This window comes from Erithacus rubecula (genome assembly GCF_903797595.1).
Source record: "Erithacus rubecula genome assembly, chromosome: 4".
NCBI lineage: Eukaryota > Metazoa > Chordata > Aves > Passeriformes > Muscicapidae > Erithacus > Erithacus rubecula.
In genome coordinates, this window is record NC_136686.1 from 30940919 (window position 1) to 30960541 (window position 19623).

The 19623-nt window shown below is 38.3% G+C and overlaps 1 protein-coding gene across 1 annotated transcript in view; it reads right to left on the minus strand.

The window, feature by feature from the left end:
- The window catches only part of GUCY2C (guanylate cyclase 2C), a 44076-nt gene that overhangs the window by 7745 nt on the left and 16708 nt on the right, over positions 1-19623 (minus strand). The window contains exons 11-20 of the mRNA XM_079305182.1: positions 18595-18676; positions 16356-16461; positions 15774-15836; positions 15144-15215; positions 14096-14200; positions 12848-12934; positions 8606-8738; positions 6645-6782; positions 2300-2388; positions 1496-1587 (exon numbers count right to left, since the gene is read on the minus strand). Of these exons, the coding sequence (XP_079161308.1) occupies positions 1496-1587; positions 2300-2388; positions 6645-6782; positions 8606-8738; positions 12848-12934; positions 14096-14200; positions 15144-15215; positions 15774-15836; positions 16356-16461; positions 18595-18676 (967 nt within the window). The remainder of the gene's footprint in view (positions 1-1495; positions 1588-2299; positions 2389-6644; positions 6783-8605; positions 8739-12847; positions 12935-14095; positions 14201-15143; positions 15216-15773; positions 15837-16355; positions 16462-18594; positions 18677-19623) is intronic.

The window sequence follows — 19623 nt, forward strand, 5'->3', positions numbered from 1 at the left end:
TACATTGTTGAGAGCAGCTAAAAGGAGGCAAAAAAGCAGCAATAGAAAACTTCTCCAGCTTTGGCTTTCCTGTAGTTAGAATGCAAAGTGCCTCAAGTGCATCATTCTTTTGCTTGCTTGGAGGCCTTACAAAGATGAATTAAAAATCTGTAATCCACATATGTCAGTTGGAGCTGGTAATTCTTAAAGCACCCTTCAGTCACCTAACCCTGCTAATATTGTCAATTCCAGATTACCTTAGGTAACCCAGGAATATTCATTTGTAAAAAGTAACTGAGAAGATCAGATTCTGAGAGGAAACTAAAAATAGTAAGTAGGAAATTGCGCATAATGTTTAGATAGGGACTTCAGCCAGAAAAATTAAGACAATTTGGGGTTGTCTGTTTAGAAGATGGAAGAATACAGCGGAACAATGAACAGCCCCAGGGCTAGTTTTATTCACAAAATCCTGCAGACTCAAGCCTACTAACCCCTGGAAGCAGAAGTGTGGTAACATGAACCAAAACCCTGTTTGTCTGGGCAGCCTGCATGCACCAAAGCAGTCTGAAAGTAATTGGGAACAGGCTGACAGGAAGAGTCAGATTAATATTGTATCTAACAGGACTTCAGAATCACTCTTACTTTAAATATTTGGTATCAGGGATGCATCATCTTAGAACCACATGAGAAGAACACCATATTGCATGTAACAAGAGGCAACCTCTTTTGTAGGATGGAGGCTTAGGAGCCAAATCAAGAGGCCTCTATATTCAGCTGCAGAAAGGTTATTCAGCTGATACATGCAGTTATGCATAGTACAACTGTCCTGTCCATGTAAAGTCTAAAATGATGCTGTTGGGGTTTGTTGATGAGGAGAGCCTTAAAAACTGGGGAGCAATGTCCCAGGAGAAGTGATTAAAAGCTCACAGTTTGATCACTGGAATAATGAATTCAGACCAAATTCTGCAGGAACAATGCAGCATTGTCCAGGTGAAATGCCTGTGTAACTCCACAGGGTTTATCCAGCTATGACCCTTATTATTTTCCCACAACTTTGTACCACCAAAGCCCTGTAATTAATACTTCTTGTGAGTTACAACTCAACATTTCTAGTCAGCTTAATTTGGGACCATCCGAACTTTCAAATCATCATTCAAACATCTACGTGCATTCATTTACCAAAACTTAAATGACATGATTCACTCTCCAACTCTTGACTAAAGACAGGGAGGGAATTACTTGATTGGTTTAAATCCCTAATTATCCAGTTTGCTACTTTCATAATGTACCAATTTGAGGTTTGGTGATCATCTCACCCTCACTCAGCTAGTACATTGTACACAGGTGTACGGATACGTAACATATGCACATGCTCACCTACTTTTTTGCCAAAGAAGACACTACAGTTTTCCACTGACTGAATCATAATCACACCAATTTACACACTTAAAAATAAGAGCTTTCTGATAGAGGAGGAGTTTGGAGCATCTTAAAAAACAAAGTCCCTGCTGCTCACCTGAATATTTTAGCCAGAGTACTCTCAATTTTCTTAAAGTCAGGCCTTTTTTCTGGATCTTCCTCCCAGCAGCTTTTCACTAGTGTATACACCTTGAAACAAAAATTTAAGGCAAAGTCCACCTGAGTAATGGATATAGACAGAGAGCAGTGCTAAACAGCACTAGTTCATTAGGGAATTTCTGGTTAATCTTGATTAGCAACATATTAAATTGTGTGACTAATTGTCCTGAATCTATGGTTAGAATACTCATTGCAGACATCTTAACTCTGTGATGACTAGTGACATGATCTTAACTTGAATTTGCAATACACAAATGAAAGGCAAGTAAATGGATCTAGTCTTGCAGACTGGTGCCAAACACAGTTACTGACATGGTGGTAAATGCTGTGGTAATTATATTTCCAACATCCCATGTTTGGGATTTTTCTGAAACTGGTGATTCAGCCAAAGAGAATGGGGTTAATTGCTGAATATATTAATATCTACAACACAAACATTTTCACCCAAGCAAGAATCCATAGGGGCTGTATCAGTGGAGAGAGGAATACTTGAGGTGTAATTTATCCTATCTCAAGGATATCTAAAATAGGTCAGAAGAGTGGCACCATATAAGTGTCTGTTTCTTTCCAGTGATAAAATTTCCATGAATCATATTTCACATTGCTGATAACAACTATAGAATGCAATTTCTTCCCACAAGTTAGGGCATTTGCCATGGGCACTTCCCATGATCACAGACTTTGGTTTGGCCAGGACTTCCACCCATCACCCAGAAAATGGCTTCATTAATTATTAGCTTACTTCCATCTGTCTTTCTCCCACTGCTTCCAAGGTCAGATCTGGTCGGAAAGGCTTTGTTCCTTTGCCACTCTCCACTCTGTAAAGTTTCTCTAGTACATGAGAAAGATCAAAGTTTTAAGCAAAAAAAGTAAGAAAGACATTTATTGTGTATAGAAGTCTATGATGTTACAAGATACTGTACAAGCAAAAGTCTTGACAACAGTTCCCTCATTTTGATGTGAATTTTAACTTTGTAATTTTTCTAGATATATAGCACAAGACCAAAACAGGTTGGCTTGAAGGCCCCTGAAAGCAAAATTAATAGAAATGTACATGAGTATTTATGGGTCATGCTATGGTATCTTCCCAAATGAATGTTGAGCATTATTAGTGTTTCTCTCAGCATGAAATATAATTACAGTAAAAAAAACTGTGAAAAGCCCATTGCAACTTGATCAAAAGTGTGGAGATATGTGCTGCTCATTAGAGCCGTTCAAATCATCCTGCAGATATTTTAAAACTAAGCTATTAATATAAATGGGTTAAAAGCATTGCATTTGTTAACTCATTTGTACTTCTAGTCATTAAAACCATTCTATTCAAGTTATTTGGACTTTGAACAAATCAAAATCAGGCTGCATTTGCACCACTCAATTTAGCCACAGTAAGAGAGAGCTAAAGCAAAAACACCTTCTTTCATCTTTCTCCTGCAGATTTCAAGAATTCCAGGGGAAGGGGGGTTGTTCAAAAAAAAGATAAGTAATTTTTTGCCTCTGGAGTAAGGAGAAATTGAAAGGGATCTGTGAATCAGAACAGATTATTTATTAATATTGTCTGATTACATTTGGGATACAATTTTACTGAAGATATCATGTAATGACATGAGGAAGGTTTGTAATTGCACTGGTCTAGGGCAGCTACAGATGGCTAAACATGCCAAATGTGCATGACCACCCCAAAATAATACAGCAGCTTCCAACTTTTTGGTGCAGAAATTACAGACTAGAGAAGGAGCAGGAAATTTGAGTCTCCCAAATGCTATAGAGTGGAGAAACTGCTGAGAAGTCTTCTATGGGCTAAGAGACAGGAAAGTCTGTGTAGGGCTCATGTATGCAGGAGGAACGTGCTGGATTTTCATACCTGGACATACACCTGAGAGAGGAAGTAACAGCAGCTATTAGCAATAATACTGCAATTAGTGGCAGAAAGTATTGGAACAAGGAGGCAGCTTGAACTGAGCATTGGTACATGGCAAGATTTCACAGTCTTAAGCAGTGAATGAGGTGTTTCTGCAGAAGAGTGGAGTAACCAGATAGGGAACAGCTTCTTGCAGAGATGTCAGTGAAGAGGACAATGACCTATTTACTTCTACACATTAGAAATCCAGTTATGTATACGTGTCATGGGACCTCTTCTCTCTCATTAGCAGCAATATTACTGTACATTAAGTTTGATAAGTTAAGATTGATACATTTTCATGTTGAGAAAACTGGCTCACTGAGTAATTGAAAGTAGAGTTTAATTTTTCTAAGCTGGTGGATGGAGCTCAGGTATGTGGTTTTTAGAATAAGTCTTTTAAAGTCCTTGCTGCTGTCATTTAAGCCAGGAGAAGCAGTTATATCAGTTGTCCTGAAATATCAGTATCATGCCTTCTAATTTGCAGAGAATAACTTCTGATAGCCTAGCTATTGAAAAAGTTTTTCTAATGACTTAAAATCCAAATGAATCTAACATACAACAGGGCCATTTCTCAGTTCATTACCACTGACTCTAATATGGTACTTTTCCCGCTCTTTTTATTTTGGATATTTGGAAATTAATGGTAACCCCAAGTTTGAGCTACTGTCTTCGAAAGTTAGATGATGCCACAAACAAAATGCAAAAGTGTTTGAGTAAGTATGGCTCACTGTCTTGCTCATCTTGGCTAGTGAATGAATCAGGCATTTAAATGAGGAGCCACTTCAGCAATATGTAGTAAAACTAATTCCTTTCTGTTACATGAAATTTGATGAACTGATGATCACATTTTACTCAACTTGCATAAACAAAAGTCAAGAATAATACCAGAAGCCATTAGAGCAGCAATATGTATCTTAGACATCTAAGAATGCTTTTATGGAAAAAAAGTTTTGTGGAGAAAACAATGTCCTCACTGAAAGAAAAATGTATAATTTCAGCTGAAATTTACAAAGCAGATTATTTTTTTAAGTTACAGTGGACCCAGACTTAGCAAATGAATCGCACGCCTAGTAAATTTATTGTTGTCTTACCTCACATGTTAATATGTAACCATCTCCAGCAACATCACTTAGGTGGTGTTAGGTACCCAGTTTAGGTGCTACAAATTCTTTAAATTGCATAGATTAACCTCATGTTTGAAAGGGACAGTCTTTCCAAAATGACAGAATACGGTGTTAAAATACAGGTCAAAGATAAAACAAGGAACCAGGTTGTGACTATGACACCCAGGGTCAAACAGAGCAGTGAGGATGCCACCACATCTCAGAAAATCCAAGAAACACTATATCTGAGGCTAACTTAATAATCACTAACACAATGCAGAAAGACTGTAAACACTCAACAAGCAGTTAAAAGAATGTAGCTTGCTACAGATTTGCTTTACAAGTCAAAATTAGCAAGGTAGGGCATTGTACTTTCCTTTCTCCATGTTCGCAATATTTGTAAAATTCTTGCATTCACAAGGATTGTGCCTGCCTCTTCTCAAGAAATAGGAATAGAAAGGATTTATTTTCTCTATCTCTTATTAAGCATGGAATCCTGAAAAGCTTGGTTTAAGGGGAACAGCCATTTCTAATCTCATTTAGATCTTCATTTATATTATAGTTAGTGATGTCAAAAACTGTGTTTCCCCTAATATGAATATACATTTGTGATAATGTAGGACGATGAATATGCCACAGAAATTATTCTCAAATGTGACTCAGTAAAAGAGCTATTAGGCTGTCGAGCTGCTGCTCTAGATGTTTTAACAAACGTGAGGCGGGTCTAACAGAATGACTCAGAGGTAAAGGCAATGTCTAAATTTGTTGTTAGTAACTGTTGTTAGTCACTAGGAAAATCCCAAACCCACACATGTTTTTCTGTCAGTTCTAGTATATAATAATGCCTGGATTCTGGGAATTGGGATTTGATCAGGCTGAATAGGGATAAGTACTGTCCCAGTTTTAGCTACAGTAGTTAATTTCTTCTCAGAAACTGTTCGCATGTTGTGTTTTGAATTTGGAATAAGAATGGTGTTGATAACACACTGATGTTTTGGTATTTTGCTAAGCTGTATTTATTCTAAATCAAGGACTTTTTTTTTAAACTTGTCTCAGGCCCTCTGGCAGTGAGGGGATACACAAAAAAAACTGGGAGAGAGCATAGCTGGGACAAGTGACCCAGACTGACCAAAGGGATATTCCACACCAAAGAATGCCATGCCTGACATATAAACTAGGGGAAGTTACCCAGAAGGGAGGATTATCTGTGTTCAGGAAGGGGAGTCTGGTATTGGTCAGCAGGTACTGAGCAATTTCATTGTTCAACACTTGTTTTTCCCTTTTTATTATCATTATTACTATAATTTATCATTAATATAGTATTTTACTTTATTTTCAATTATTTAACTGTGTTTATCTCAACCTGTAAGTTTTACTTTGATTCTCCTCCTTATTCTAACAGAGGGAAGGACAGTAGAGAGGAGGGGTTGAGCAAGTGGCTGCATGGTGCTAAACTCCCAGCTGGGCTTAAAACCAGCCACTCAAAAAAAAAAAAATCAGCCACAACAGTCACTCAAAAACAATGTCACAAAATGCACAATACAGGGTTTAATAGAGGCACTACAGGAGGAGATGATTTTTCTGACAGAAGTTAAATTGCTAAAGTTAATTATAACCAGCTTGAATGAAGTCTGAATTGCCAGTTTTTAAATGCCAACTGTTCTTGTGTCATGCAGCTGAGTTTTTGTTGTTTTGTGTTGACAATGCTGATTTATGCTGCCTAAAATAAATGGCATATTACATGTTGCTTACAAGTCAAAATAGAAAAACCTTTGAGGCCTTTAAATGTTACAGTATGTCTGGACAGCATTGTATAATGTTAACTTCTGTAATGCTGTGCTCCAGGTGAGAAGGGAAGAGAATGGGCAAGAGAACTCAATGCAAACTTTCTTTTCAAGAGAAGTAGGGACACTTGCCTCCACAGTGAGATCCTTCAAACAGGCTCTTCATTCACCACACAGAGAAAGGAGCAGCTGCTCAAAGAGTTATCAGAGCCAGTGCCTTTCACAAAACATAGAGAATAGGCCAGTTCCAGCTATAACCGCTCCTGAAGTCTGCAACAGAGGAGAAATCTGTGGAATTACCTCTGCTGTCCCGGCAGTGTCCAGTGTAGAAGGTCTCTCTGCGTAGGATGATTTCTTGGGCAATGATCCCATAGCTGTAAACATCACCCTTCTGAGATACATCAGCATGCCGGAGATGCTCAGGAGCTGTCCACAGGTCTGAAGATCCAGATGGCAATGGGGGATGATGCAAAGGGGAAAGGAGAAACGTAATTGCAAAAAGGGTGATCCTTCTCAGACCATGCAGTGGCTATAATGATATTTCCTTTTACTCTTTTCATATCCAATCCAGAGCCCACTGGTATTGTGTATTTCCTACTTTAGCATTCTTCTTGAGAAGCTGACATAAATACAGGTTAGATAAACCTCAGATGTAGTTTTCAATTTTCTGGGATTTGCTGGCCCTACTACTTTCCACTGTAGATGCAGACTCTTACACCTTCAGAAAAGTTACGTTTATTGGCAATGAACTTGCTTTACTTAGTTACGTTTCACAGGCTTCTTAGAAATAGCCTATGGATCTGAAGAAGACCAAGGAATGCTAATGCTATAATAAAAAAATCCTGAGCCATAAATTATTGAGCTAGGAGATGCAGGAGTTTTTTATACACAGTGTCTGATGAGAAGACTGCAATATTTCACAATGGTCTTGATATCATGAAGCTATTGAAATAATTCTCAAGTGCTTTTGAGCCTGACATAGCTCATAGCTACTTGCTTTCTACAGAAATTATTAATCTGTATTTCTAGTGCAATGGGCACCACTATACCTCAAAACCAGAATGCTGCCGTGGTACAACAGCTGTGACATGCTGGTAACATTATCATTACAGTGACCTGAACACAGTGACCCTGAAGACAATGTTATGATATTAGGCTGTAACATCCAGCCACAATGAATCTGTGGAACAGTGATTTTTCATCAAGGACATAGACTTGGTAGCCAGAAGTTTTGAGGCTGCTTACAAGCAATAAAAGAAGATAAATACATTACAATGGAATAATAATATAAAATTATTATTATTATTATTATATTATAATAATTTTAATGATAATTATTATAATAATATTATATAAGATAAAAAATAAAATTAATTATTTTTAAAATGAATAATTAATAGAACATTTATGTTAAGTGCACTTTTCTTAGTAATTTTTTATGTTTTTATGAGTATGCTTATGTCTGAATATAAAAATTTTCTCCAAACCAGTTACAACCAGATTCTTTTCAGGTCATATGCTGCAGTTAAAGCACAGTGTTGTGCTTATTATACCCCAAGCTCTACTCTACAGATTCATATGACATAATTTCAGATGGGCTCATCTTTTCATTTCAGATCAAGTAAGAAGGAAAAGATGAGTAGAAAGGACTGTTCTATTTTTCAGAAATATTCAATGACTGTAAGGTGAATAGAAAATGTAAAGAAAAGCTATTAATATTATTCCAATTGGGTTGAGCATATATTACTACATTCCTAACTAAGGAATAAGAAACAGAGTTATCACTGCATATCAATACAGAAAAGGATTATCAGTCATGCCTGTTAATATTGAAATGATATCACAGAGCAACATGGTAATACATGTATCTAATCAATCTAATCAAGATTTATGGTAAATTAACTCCTTTTTTTCTTCACATAGTTTTAGTACTACTGCTGAAGAGAGCTGTTTGCATGAAGGACTTGGATAATGTTTCTTACATCTCAATCATAGGTGAAATCTCTGTTTTCTACACTAGAAGTTGAATATTCATCTTTCCTTCCTTCTCACACTGCCTAGTTTCTTTCACTACCTGCTAGTAATTCTTTCATTGTGTTTGTTAAGTTAAAATTCTATAATGGCTTCATACTATATAATATGAATCAAAGTTGCATTGCCTTGTACTGAGTACAAGACATAATTAGACCCTACTGGACTATAAAGATAAGAAAAGTCCACTAGATTGGAAACCATGAAATGCCAATTGGGCATTTTTTTACCTTTCCTTGGAGGCAGAATTGAATTACAGCCAAAATCAGTGATCTTCACTACCATGCGATTGTCTACTACACAGTTTGTGGATTTGAGTCGACCATGGACTTCAGTTTTGCTTGAGTGCAGGTAAGACATCCCCTGTGGTTGAGGATAAAATAGAAAGAGAGCACAACTACATGTGAGACACTCAGATGTTACCAGACTCAAGCATATTCAAGAATGTGAATATTGGCATAATATCTATGCAAGTAATTAGATGGATTTCATCTGCAATGGATATGCATAAAAAACAATTCCCTTTCATATTATTATTTTACAAAGAAGACTTTCCAAGGTCTTAGGAACAGTCAATGTTACGAAATAAGAAAGTGGGTCATGTCATGGGAGGTCATCCTTCCTCTTGGTTAACAACAATCTGACATAGCATCTTGGTTTTGTCAATATTAGAATACAAGTAATTAAGGAAATGTATTTTCTCCCACAAAAATTTTAATTTCACTTGCAATAAATGTTTTTTGGTAAATTTAATATAGTTTTCTCAGAATAACATACAAAGAAGTGCTTCCAACTACACATTCATCCAACAGACACAAGAGGTGTGAGAGGAATTGCTCCTTATGTCTGTACTGTCTTTGAAGATTGCCATACACTAGACACATTATTTGAAACACTGCAGCAGATCCTCTAACTGCAAAGCAGAGGGCTCCAGAGCAGTCAATGCAGAGTGTCAGATGATGCACGAGGCCTTAGATCAGAGAGAGGATCATGCCAGACAGTCATAAAGGTCTCTGCTGACCTGACTGTTTATGGTTTTCTCTGTACAAGTTAATACATACCAGCTATCCATGAGCTAAATCTGAAGTGAGCATGAAGCCTGGCCAATGCAGTTTCGTCTTTATTTCCTGAGACTCAGACTCCTAAATCTCACATGCATACACATGCATACAGAGGTGTGTAGCTTGCCCCTTTTTACTCATCACCTCTGAAATTACATGATTTAGTATAAGACACTCAAATACGGTGCAATACGTGAGAAGGGACTAGCACTAAAAAGCACAGCAGGAAAAGAACATTATTAAGTAGGTGTCAACTGAAGAAGGGAGTAGGTATGCTAATTTGTACCCTCTTGCTATTATTTATTCTGTTTCATCTCACTCTTTTGAACTACTTAAACTCACACCTACTTATAATCTACTGCGGGTTGTTTTTCTTTCTATAGTCCTCTGTTCTTCTTGCTCAGTATGTGAAGTACAATCTATATCCTGTGGAAACTAGAACAGGTATGTCATATCTGTTTCGTTTCTTCTCTGAATGATCTTCCACTTAGGCTCCTACATGTATAGCTCATCCTTTTGTATAACAGGTGGACAGAATTTTATTAGGGTTAAATGGCTCATGTGGTTATAAATACACTTTATGACATGCTGGGTTTTCTTTTCAAAGACTGAGTTACTTATAATTAGGAATGGATCAGCAAATGCTGCAAGAGATCACTGAGATATGAGCTGAGTTTTGGGCACAGCAGATGTATGTCTGAGACACAAGCAGACTGCAAAAGATGCAATCTCTGGAGAATGTTGTTGAACTGGTTATCCTGGACCTATCTAGACCATGCCAAATTTACAGAGATTGGTGTGCACACTGTACTGAAGGAACACATTTCTTGATTAAGCAGCTTTTAGCACACAGCTCTGATGACACTACCCAGGATGTTTTCCCTGCTTTAGGCCCTGTTTCCTCCAGCGGTGCCTTCTTCCAGCTCCTGCTTTCACTTGCCACAAAATATTTCCCATTATTGCAGCAGAATTCCCAATTAGTATCAGCATCAAATGACAGGCAAAGGTATTTTAGATTTCCCTACCCCAAGGCTTTCTTGTTAAAAATTTCTGGAGGCAAAGGTCTTATATATATACCTGATGAAATTTTCATCTTGCCTCCCCACTATCCTATGCACCTACCTGAAGACACAGAAGCTATTAAAAACAACATGATTTTCAAAATTTATAATGACTTTCAGTACAATAGTTCTAAATATTTGAGCATTCTTGTAGCCTTTGGTCTGGAGCTCTGAAGCTTTAGTTCTGACTGACAAATCTTTTCCTGGCACAATGCAAGAATATTACAACCCCTTGCACAATATCCTGCAGCAGCCACTTATTTAATAAATAGTACTGCAACAACAGTGTATGCACTAGTAACTACAAGGCCTGATTACTGCAATCCCCTCTCAGCAGACCTTTCATCAGAGCTCTTTGGTCACATGGCCAAATCCATGTTACTACATGGTGTCCCATCAATCCTAGAGGCAGCTGTGATAGGAAAAATAAAGAAACAGAGCGGGGTTGGGGGGAAAAAAATGGAGTAGATTTAGGGCTTCCTCTTCGGCCACCCCACCACCTTTATTGAACCAGAAACTGGTCCAAGAATAGTCATCACTTGGCTGTATGCACCAGGGAATACAAGTGACCCAACCTTTGTTCAGAAACAGATGTGGCAGCTTCTCATGCAAGCATTGTGTGAGGACTGTTTGGGCCATGGTAAAAGCAGAGTGTATGAAAGTGGTGGTGTGGAGAGGGAGAAACATCTCAAAAGGAAGGCAAAGGAACTGCTGCACCTGGTCACAGGTATTTTAACAGGCTAGAGAGCTGCAGCTGGGCTTGAAAAGGAGAGATAGTGATATGAGAGGAACTGGAGTTAAGGGGCCATGAAATGACTTCTTTAAAAAGAGAAACCATTCAAGGAAATATAGACAAGGTGCTTAGAGGTTTAGAAGATATGGTTTGGAAAAAGCAATACTGGAATTCCAAGGAAATATGTATGTCCCAAAAGCTTCACTGCATTATCATGTCAAGGAATAGGAGAGGTTGGCAGATCATCCAAACAACAGTAATTTTCCTGATATTCCTAGATACATACAAGTTTTCATGAAGAGTTTGTGAACCATCTCTACTTACACAGCTAATAATGCTCAAGAGCCTTTGCAAATAACAGATGCTGTGTGCTAATCCATCCTCAGATGCCATGTCCCCTTTACAATGGTGCAGCAAACGACTGGCTGTGAAGTATCAGTATGAATGCAGTCATTGGGCATTTGGTCACTCCCTTCAGAGGGACTGGGATTTCTCTTTCCCCATAACAGAGACAGCACCAATCCTTATTTTCTACGGAAACATCTGAGGGTGAACTGCAAAGGGTTAAAAAATACCCTGGGTTTTGATATGTTTGATAAGGAGGAAGGGAAACTCCTCTGTTGCTATTTAAAATGAAACTTTAAGTGAACGTTAACTGAACTGGAAAGTCATTAACAAGGCCAACAAACTGTGACAATTTGGATTAAGGGGGTTTAATAAAGCACAAGATTTTCAATATCTCTTTAGAACAGACACAGTGGGGTCATTCAGGGTGGAGACCAAATCTGAACTGGTGCATGTAGGGAAACAGGAGGATCATCCAACTGCAAGCCACAGCTACAGGAAGAGGAGAGCAGCTGAGCACTAGCAAGAAGACAGAGGGGATTCTCTATGTTATCTGTAGAGGTATAATGGATTATTATATCAGTGAATTACAAAGGGTCCTTACCTATACTAGCTAAATAGTTACAAGTCTCTAATGTAGAACAGAATTTCCTTTACTGTGCATATTGATTTTTCCTACCACGAGGACCTAAAAAGCAAAGATCTGTTGAAATCTACTGAAAACCAGCCTTGGTTTCTGTACAAGATTAATTTTTCCCTCTCAAATTGCTTGAAATGGATAGCTGTAGTGAGAATTTAAAGTTTCTGACTCTAGTGAGAAAATCAGAATGGTACATAAACAGTTTGTTTAGAAAAAGTTGATCCCATCTCTGGATATTTATTAGAATAATTCTGTGATTTGAAAAAATATAATTTTGTTTTGTATGCTTAACCTGAGGCCAGAAAACAAAATGCAAAGCAGTGTGTTTTGCAAATCTTGTGGCTGCATAAGCCCTACTTATGGAGCTACTGGTCTAACCCTCTGATCTTTGGACCACATTTCTTTGGGGTATACTTCATTTGTTTATTTATAAATAGCCCAAAGCCAGTTCTGGCCCCTATTTCCTTCTTCAGTCTGAAAGCCACTGGCTTCTCCTGCCTCAAGAGGAATAAAGACTGGAAGGGCATACACCTCTAGGAAAGAAGAAGACCTTGAGAGCTACACTCTTCAGAGGATGAGTTTTGCAAGACAGGACAGGTTGATTTACATTGCACTGTCAGCAGTCCACTTACCTTGGCAATATCATACATGACAGAGATTTTAAATTCCCAGTCCATGAACGTGCCATCAGGATAGGATATTTTATCATTTAAAACATCCTGTCAAGAAAAGAGAAGCTTTTCAGGGAAAAATCAGAAGATGAGATACGGGTATACAAATTACACACTTTTCAACCAGCAACTTTGTTTTTTTATAGAGAGTGCATGCACTAGAACAGAAGTTTACCCAAAAAATAGGGAATAATGAATATAAATTAAGTTTACACAGAGCTAGAAAAGTGGGGAGTACAAAAAAAGAGGGGTTTCTGCAATTAGAAATAGGTTGTGAATTTGGTCTTCAAAACAAGTTTTTATGAACACAAAATAGCTGAGAAACAAATGGTCAGGTTGTGCAAGAGGAAGGGAGAGGATTTTTCATGTTTTGTGCTCACAGTCCATTTCCTACCAATTTACTCCTAGCCATACAAGTTTAAAGTAAACTCTTGCTTTATCTTTGCCTGCCAGTCATTTACAGTTCTTTCAGCCACAATGACATCCATTGATAAAAGTAAACTTCCATTAGTCTGCCAGTTTACCAGAAAATAACTTAGAGACAGAACAATTATTTTGCTACCTTGCTGTGAGTTTGTTCCAGAGACCACTGCTGCTGATGACAGTCTTTGTATGATCACAGCAGCAGAGACAATATATGCTCTCAGAAGAGCTGATGATTATCACTTCATGATTAGCACTGAAATAATATTGGTAGTAATAAACCATAGTCTTTCCATACTTTTGCCAACATCCATTTACCATTTCTTTTTATAAACAAAATTAAGGGTTGTTTTCCCTTATAATGCAGAACTTGCCATTTTCTCCCTTATTAATATGGAATTTATTTTTTTTTTCTGTCCTTGCACACTCTGTGGTACACAAGCACATCAGCAGAGACAGCAGCTACAGCTTGGAAAATGAAGAACAAGTTATATTCTATATGCTTCCAGTGGGGGACACAATACAAATATTGGCTGTTACTGTGGCCTGGGACTGTTACTTTTCCTTGGCTCCACCTCACCTCATCCTCTTGCTGCTGAGAACCATCAAAGTGACAGCAGCATCTGGGGAAGGATGGAGAGAACTAAGCAAGGGAGAGGAAACCTGCCACCACTTGCTCAGTCCATGGCTGCTGCATGAGGATCAAACGCACAGAGATGGGGATTTCTTTCCTTACTCTGAAATTTGATAATTTGGGGGAAGAAGGAGACCTTTAAAATTCCTTACCCGCAGAGAACCTCTTTCACAGTATTCAATCACCCCAAAGATCATGGTGTCTATCTTCACAGTGCCATAGAACTTGGTCAGGTTGTAATAATCAATCTGTAGGAGCTAGAGCAGAGATATTTATCTGTTTTTAAAAGCAATAATTTTTAGTACAGAAACATAGGACATGGATATTAGTGTGACATGGCTTTTTATCTCAGGTCCTGATAAGATGTATGAGTTGCTCTTAAACCAGAATGTACTAATGCACCAAGTGAAATACTTGAACACATTTGTTATTCCAGAGCCTTCTGGATTAGGGAGATAAGGGTGGTTGCTGTTGGATACTGCAAGTTAATTCCAGAGCCCACTGTACTATCTATTATTGCCTCTCTATCAAACCTCCCAGCTGACCAGAATAGCTATTTTGAGTGACAGAATATTGTGAATCAGTCAGTAAATGAGCAAGTAATAAAAATTTAATGATGCTGCATGATATTATGAAGTTTGTCCATTTAAATAGACAATTGTAGTTTACTTTGAGGTATTTTTAGAGTTTATTGAATTCACAATACAGCAGTGCTGTGTAAAAGGAAAACCATTCAAAAAAGATGCAGTGCTGCAGCCAAATTAATCTCCCATGTTGAAAGAGTCTGTATGCAGAAGTCAGCAGGGAGTAACTTATATTTAAAGAGCTGCAATTGGCATTCAATAATAAGATTTAATTACAACATTCCGCTACTGATGAATTAGTATGATATGAGCCAAAAGAGTGCACTGCCTTTTAGTATCAGCTATAAAAATTGATTTAGTAAGGCCATATGACAGTGCATGAATTACTTCATTCATTCTCAGCTTGACTGGCACACAATTAAGACTCTGAATTGGTGATGAGACCACATAACAAAGATGAAGTTCATCAAGCAGTATCCTTTGAGGAACTCATTACCTGTCCACCTCACAAACATGCATAAGCAAATGGCTGTGGGAGTTGACAGTGGAAAGCAGTTACTTCACTCACAGACTCCATCCCACCCTGCTGTGTCCAGTTCCTATGTGCAACAGTTACCTTGTTCAGTTCTATTTTTTGCTTCTCTGAGAAATTACCATCACTGTTTTTGAGATCCTTTAGGATCACCACCTGAAGAAAAAATACCATTGGGGAAAAATAAAATCATAGGTTTAGTACAACAGCAATTCATCTTTCTTTTCCAAGAAATGTCCATAAAAAGAAATACTTCAGAAACACCTGCCTACTGCTTCACTGTTGGAGTTTCAGTTAATCAGCTAAAAAGTACTGGAGCTATATTTTCTTCAAAGGATTTAAATCTATCATTTGTGCAGGTTTTAACTCAAGAAGAATATACCTCAGACAGGCAGATAGCTCTACTGAATGCACAAGAATGGCCATGTAAATGGCCTGTCCTCCATTAACCTATTCACCTCTTCAGTACCAAAATGTATCAGATTTCTGGTCCCAGTGTTTATGTTTCTGTGCTCCTGGGCTAGGGGTTTATGGAGTCTAATATTCAGCCTTCTGTCAGTAAACAAAAGACAATGCAGCTGATAGGAAATAAATGGCTTACTCCTTCCATAAGAACAAACCTTTTAGCAAGGTCAGGGGAGGTGGAATGATCTCCTCCCAAAAAATGTGCTCCTAAAGGTGAGGAAGGAAGCATGGACACTGCAGTTAGGTTACCTTCTTGTCATACTTGCCCTGGCGCAGTCTTTGGGCGGTGTCACGTCTCTTATCTTCATCAATCTGAGAACAAAGAAGAATAATTAACTTGCAATTATCACCTACTCCCCACTTGACAGGTCCAGAGAGATTTGTAACGTCTGTGTGTGCCGCAGAGCAGCATAAGCCTCTCTCTCTAGGGAGGGTCACTACATGCCGCAGAAGTGTGGGACATCCATGACACTCCCAGGTCCTCCACCTGCTGTTTTCATGCTCTTGGGCATTAGAGAGGCATAACAAAGCACTGGGAAATCATTCGTGACGCAGACTGTAAGTCAATACCCAGCCCATTCCCCCATGACAAAATGAGCTTTACTAATGGGAACAGGTATATTCTATTAGGGATCAATTAACTGGGAATAATCTCTATTTCTTCAATACAGCAAGAGTGGGTTGAAAAAAAAATTAAAAAAAAAAAAAAAAAAAAAAAGAAAGAAAAGAAAAACCATAGGGTGCTGTACCAGAACACCTCAAAACCCCAGCATTGATTGTCTTTAGGAGACAGAATCCAAGACCAAATTTTGGGCACTGTGCTCCTCTTACCTTCAAACTAACATAACTTGTCTCACTGGTCTCCAGAGGCAGGATTTCCTCAGGTGGTATATGGGACCATTTCTTCCACCGGCGCTCATTATCTCTCCTGTACTTCCTGAAGAACAAGAGAAGTCTTTCGGAATATCCTCCCAGTGAACCGAAACCCACAACAGGAGATTAGGACAGGGAAGCATCTAGTGTCAGGATGACACAAGGATGCTGTGACAGGTTGATGAGACTTGAGCACAAGCCCTGTGGCTCTCCTCCAGTTTTTCAATTTGAGGATACTCTTTAATTCTCCTAGCTTTGGGAAAGCCTGAATGCTCATTCATTCTGTAGCAGAACAGAACAGATTTAGCAGAAAACTGCTAGGCAATTGCCAGAGTCTCATGGGTGATCAGAAGAATTTAAAGCATAAAGGGCCATCTGGATTTTATATAGTTTTCTCCTCCATGTTATTAAATGCAGTTGGAAGACAGTTCCCACAAACAAATGCAAGCCAAAGAGTCCTGCCATCAACAGTGAATAGTAAGAACTGCTGTGAATACAATGCCAGGACATGAGGTGTTGAGTGTCCCTTGTATTCTGCACATTTTGTAAAAAATGAGGGAAGAGTCCTTGGTAATGGGAGAAAGAAACTGCTGTCTCCCCTGCAAAAGTTCAGAGCAAGCATTGTCTTAGAGAAAAGCTACAAGACAGCTAGTGCTCATCAGATTGTCTCTTTACTTGTGAAAGTCCTTCCTCTACTGAAAAAAACCCCACAGGAATTGACTGGAGAGTTTGTATGAGAATCCCAACACACTGATAACTGCTGGCAAATGCTCCAAATGGCAGAACCCATACTATTGACTAATAACACAAATATTCCCTTGTTCACTACATTTTTAGCATATATTTGCATATGAAAAAGACCAACAATTGCAGTAAGAACTGCTTTTCTCTGTTCTACCTTGTAAGGTGTTTCTGTGTGTCATTAGGATGCACTGCAGTTCAAACTGGTATTGGCTGGTGATTAAGAACATAAAACTGAATTAGAATCTACTAGGTCTAATATTTAGTTATATGTTTTTCAGGACTTGGACTTCTTACTTTGCAGTCAGAACTTCACAGGTAGCTGTGGAATAGTTCAAGTGTCCTAGAAATTTAGGAGATAAAGAACGAATAATGAGGCATTGTGTTGATTTTCATAGGAATTTCTCTTCTTTGCTTGTTAGAGGGCAGTATTGGGTAGGAATTATATTTGAGAAGTTTGCTATTATTTTGACACTAAAAGTGCAAGTTTTATTCTAAAAAAATCTCAGAAATCTCTTCTGTATTTGATACTTGGCAGTATCACAATGACATGTATACAATAATAATCTAATCACCTAAACAGAATCTTTATATTTTATGCATCTGCAAATATGGGAAAGTATAAAATCTTTTACAAGTCCATACTTTTGTTTATTAATTTTCATTGGCATTGCAAACTTTACTCTCTGTTTATATGTTAGTGCCTAGATGTGACAACAATAAGCTCCTACGTACCTTGAGTAGAATTGGATGTGTAAGAGTTGTGCATCTTTATCTTTGATTTTTCCCTTGTTTTAGTTAGCAAGGCAGATTGGTCTACTCGAAATAAGGGAGCCTGAGTAGCATCTGTTTCTAATAAACCTTTCTTAAGATCTGATTTTCTTGCTTTTTCTGATGTTCTCTTATGTATATCAAAGATGTAGGCTGAAAGTATATGCTAAGGTAAGTTAGGTTTTTTTAAGTTTAAAGAAAATCCTATACTTTGGAACTGTGGTGAGATTTCTTCCATCAAAACGAGGCATCAATGATTTCTATTTCTGCTTTTTCCATAATGATAAATCTGGAGGTGAAATGCTGCATGAAATTCAAAGCTCTTTGAAAAACTTTTATCCAGGGTGTTGGACTGAGTTGAAGGAATGGATCCACGGGTAGTAAAGTGGAACAATTCTGAAGATTGGTCTGTGACTTATATTTCTGTGTATGTATAGGAATCAGAGCTTTTAAGCAGATGCAAGAACATTGAGCCTTGCTGCATCTTCCCTCTTGATTATTAACCTGTCATAACAACACCATGGATGCAAGCACTACTTGGTATATACCTGAGTTCACACTAGGGACAACCACATAGGTATGTAAGGTAAGTTAATGAATAGCTCCTCAATGAGAGATCAAAGGCACTGTCCTACTGGGAAAACTGTTCAAGGACAAACAAACAGGAAGCCAAAGGGGCTGGTACCTTAGAATCAGCAAAGAGATGATGAGAACCAGAATCACAATTCCCGTCAGTGTAAAGACAGCAATAGTCAAGACGTGTGGGCCTGCAGAAAAGAAAAAATTAAAGATAAAAAACTTCATGGAGGATGCTGAAAAACAATATTGTATTTAAGAAATTGCCCTCAGACCCACATGCAAATCACAGTAGCTGACCAAGGATACTGTTTGGTCACATCCAAATTGAGAGGCTTTGGTAAAGTCCAGCACTGCCTTGGGATGACACTTGCCTCTTTCAATGTCAGATGAAGCATGACCCAGAGCAGTGCAGTCTTATATTCCCACCTGAGGCGTGGGCAACCTGAAGGGAGACCCAGGCAATGATGCTACTGTGTGGACTGTACTCTTCAGTAGGAAATTAATATGCTATAGAGGGAAATTAATCTGGTGGCAGCACGAAGGCAGTAAAGTGTCTGGGGAAGCTGCCAGGAGCCAAACAGTTTGAAAATCATGTTGTTCAGACATCTGAGGACTTAGACCCAAAAACCACAGAGCACACAAGGGTTCTAATCCTGAGCAGGCAGGCAGGATGAATAAGGCTGGGAACTGACTAAGGTTATAATGTTGATTGTATTACTGTGGAAAAGCAAACTGAAGCCTTTCTCATGTCTGTTCTTGGAGCTCGGGGCTACTGGGAAGGAAAGCTGACAGCCACCAACTTCCTTTGAAGAATTACAGGCCATTATCACAGAGCTTCAGCTAGTGGTCACATGTCTAGAGTGTACCTACTTTACTGAGCAAGTGTCTCAGGCAAAAAAAGCAGAGGAGAATCCAGTTTTGCAGATTGCCATGTTATTAAGGACAGTAAAAGAGCTGAATTATTCAGCCTTACTGAGGTTAATATATTTCTGTCACAGAAATGAAGCACACAGAAAACATGATCAAGTGCAAAAATTAGTAAATAAATAAAAATCAAATTTACACACACTGGCTGCCTTCAGGATCAAGCAGCAATTGAGGAGGGATTTTCAACATAACATTTTTTGTGCCTGCA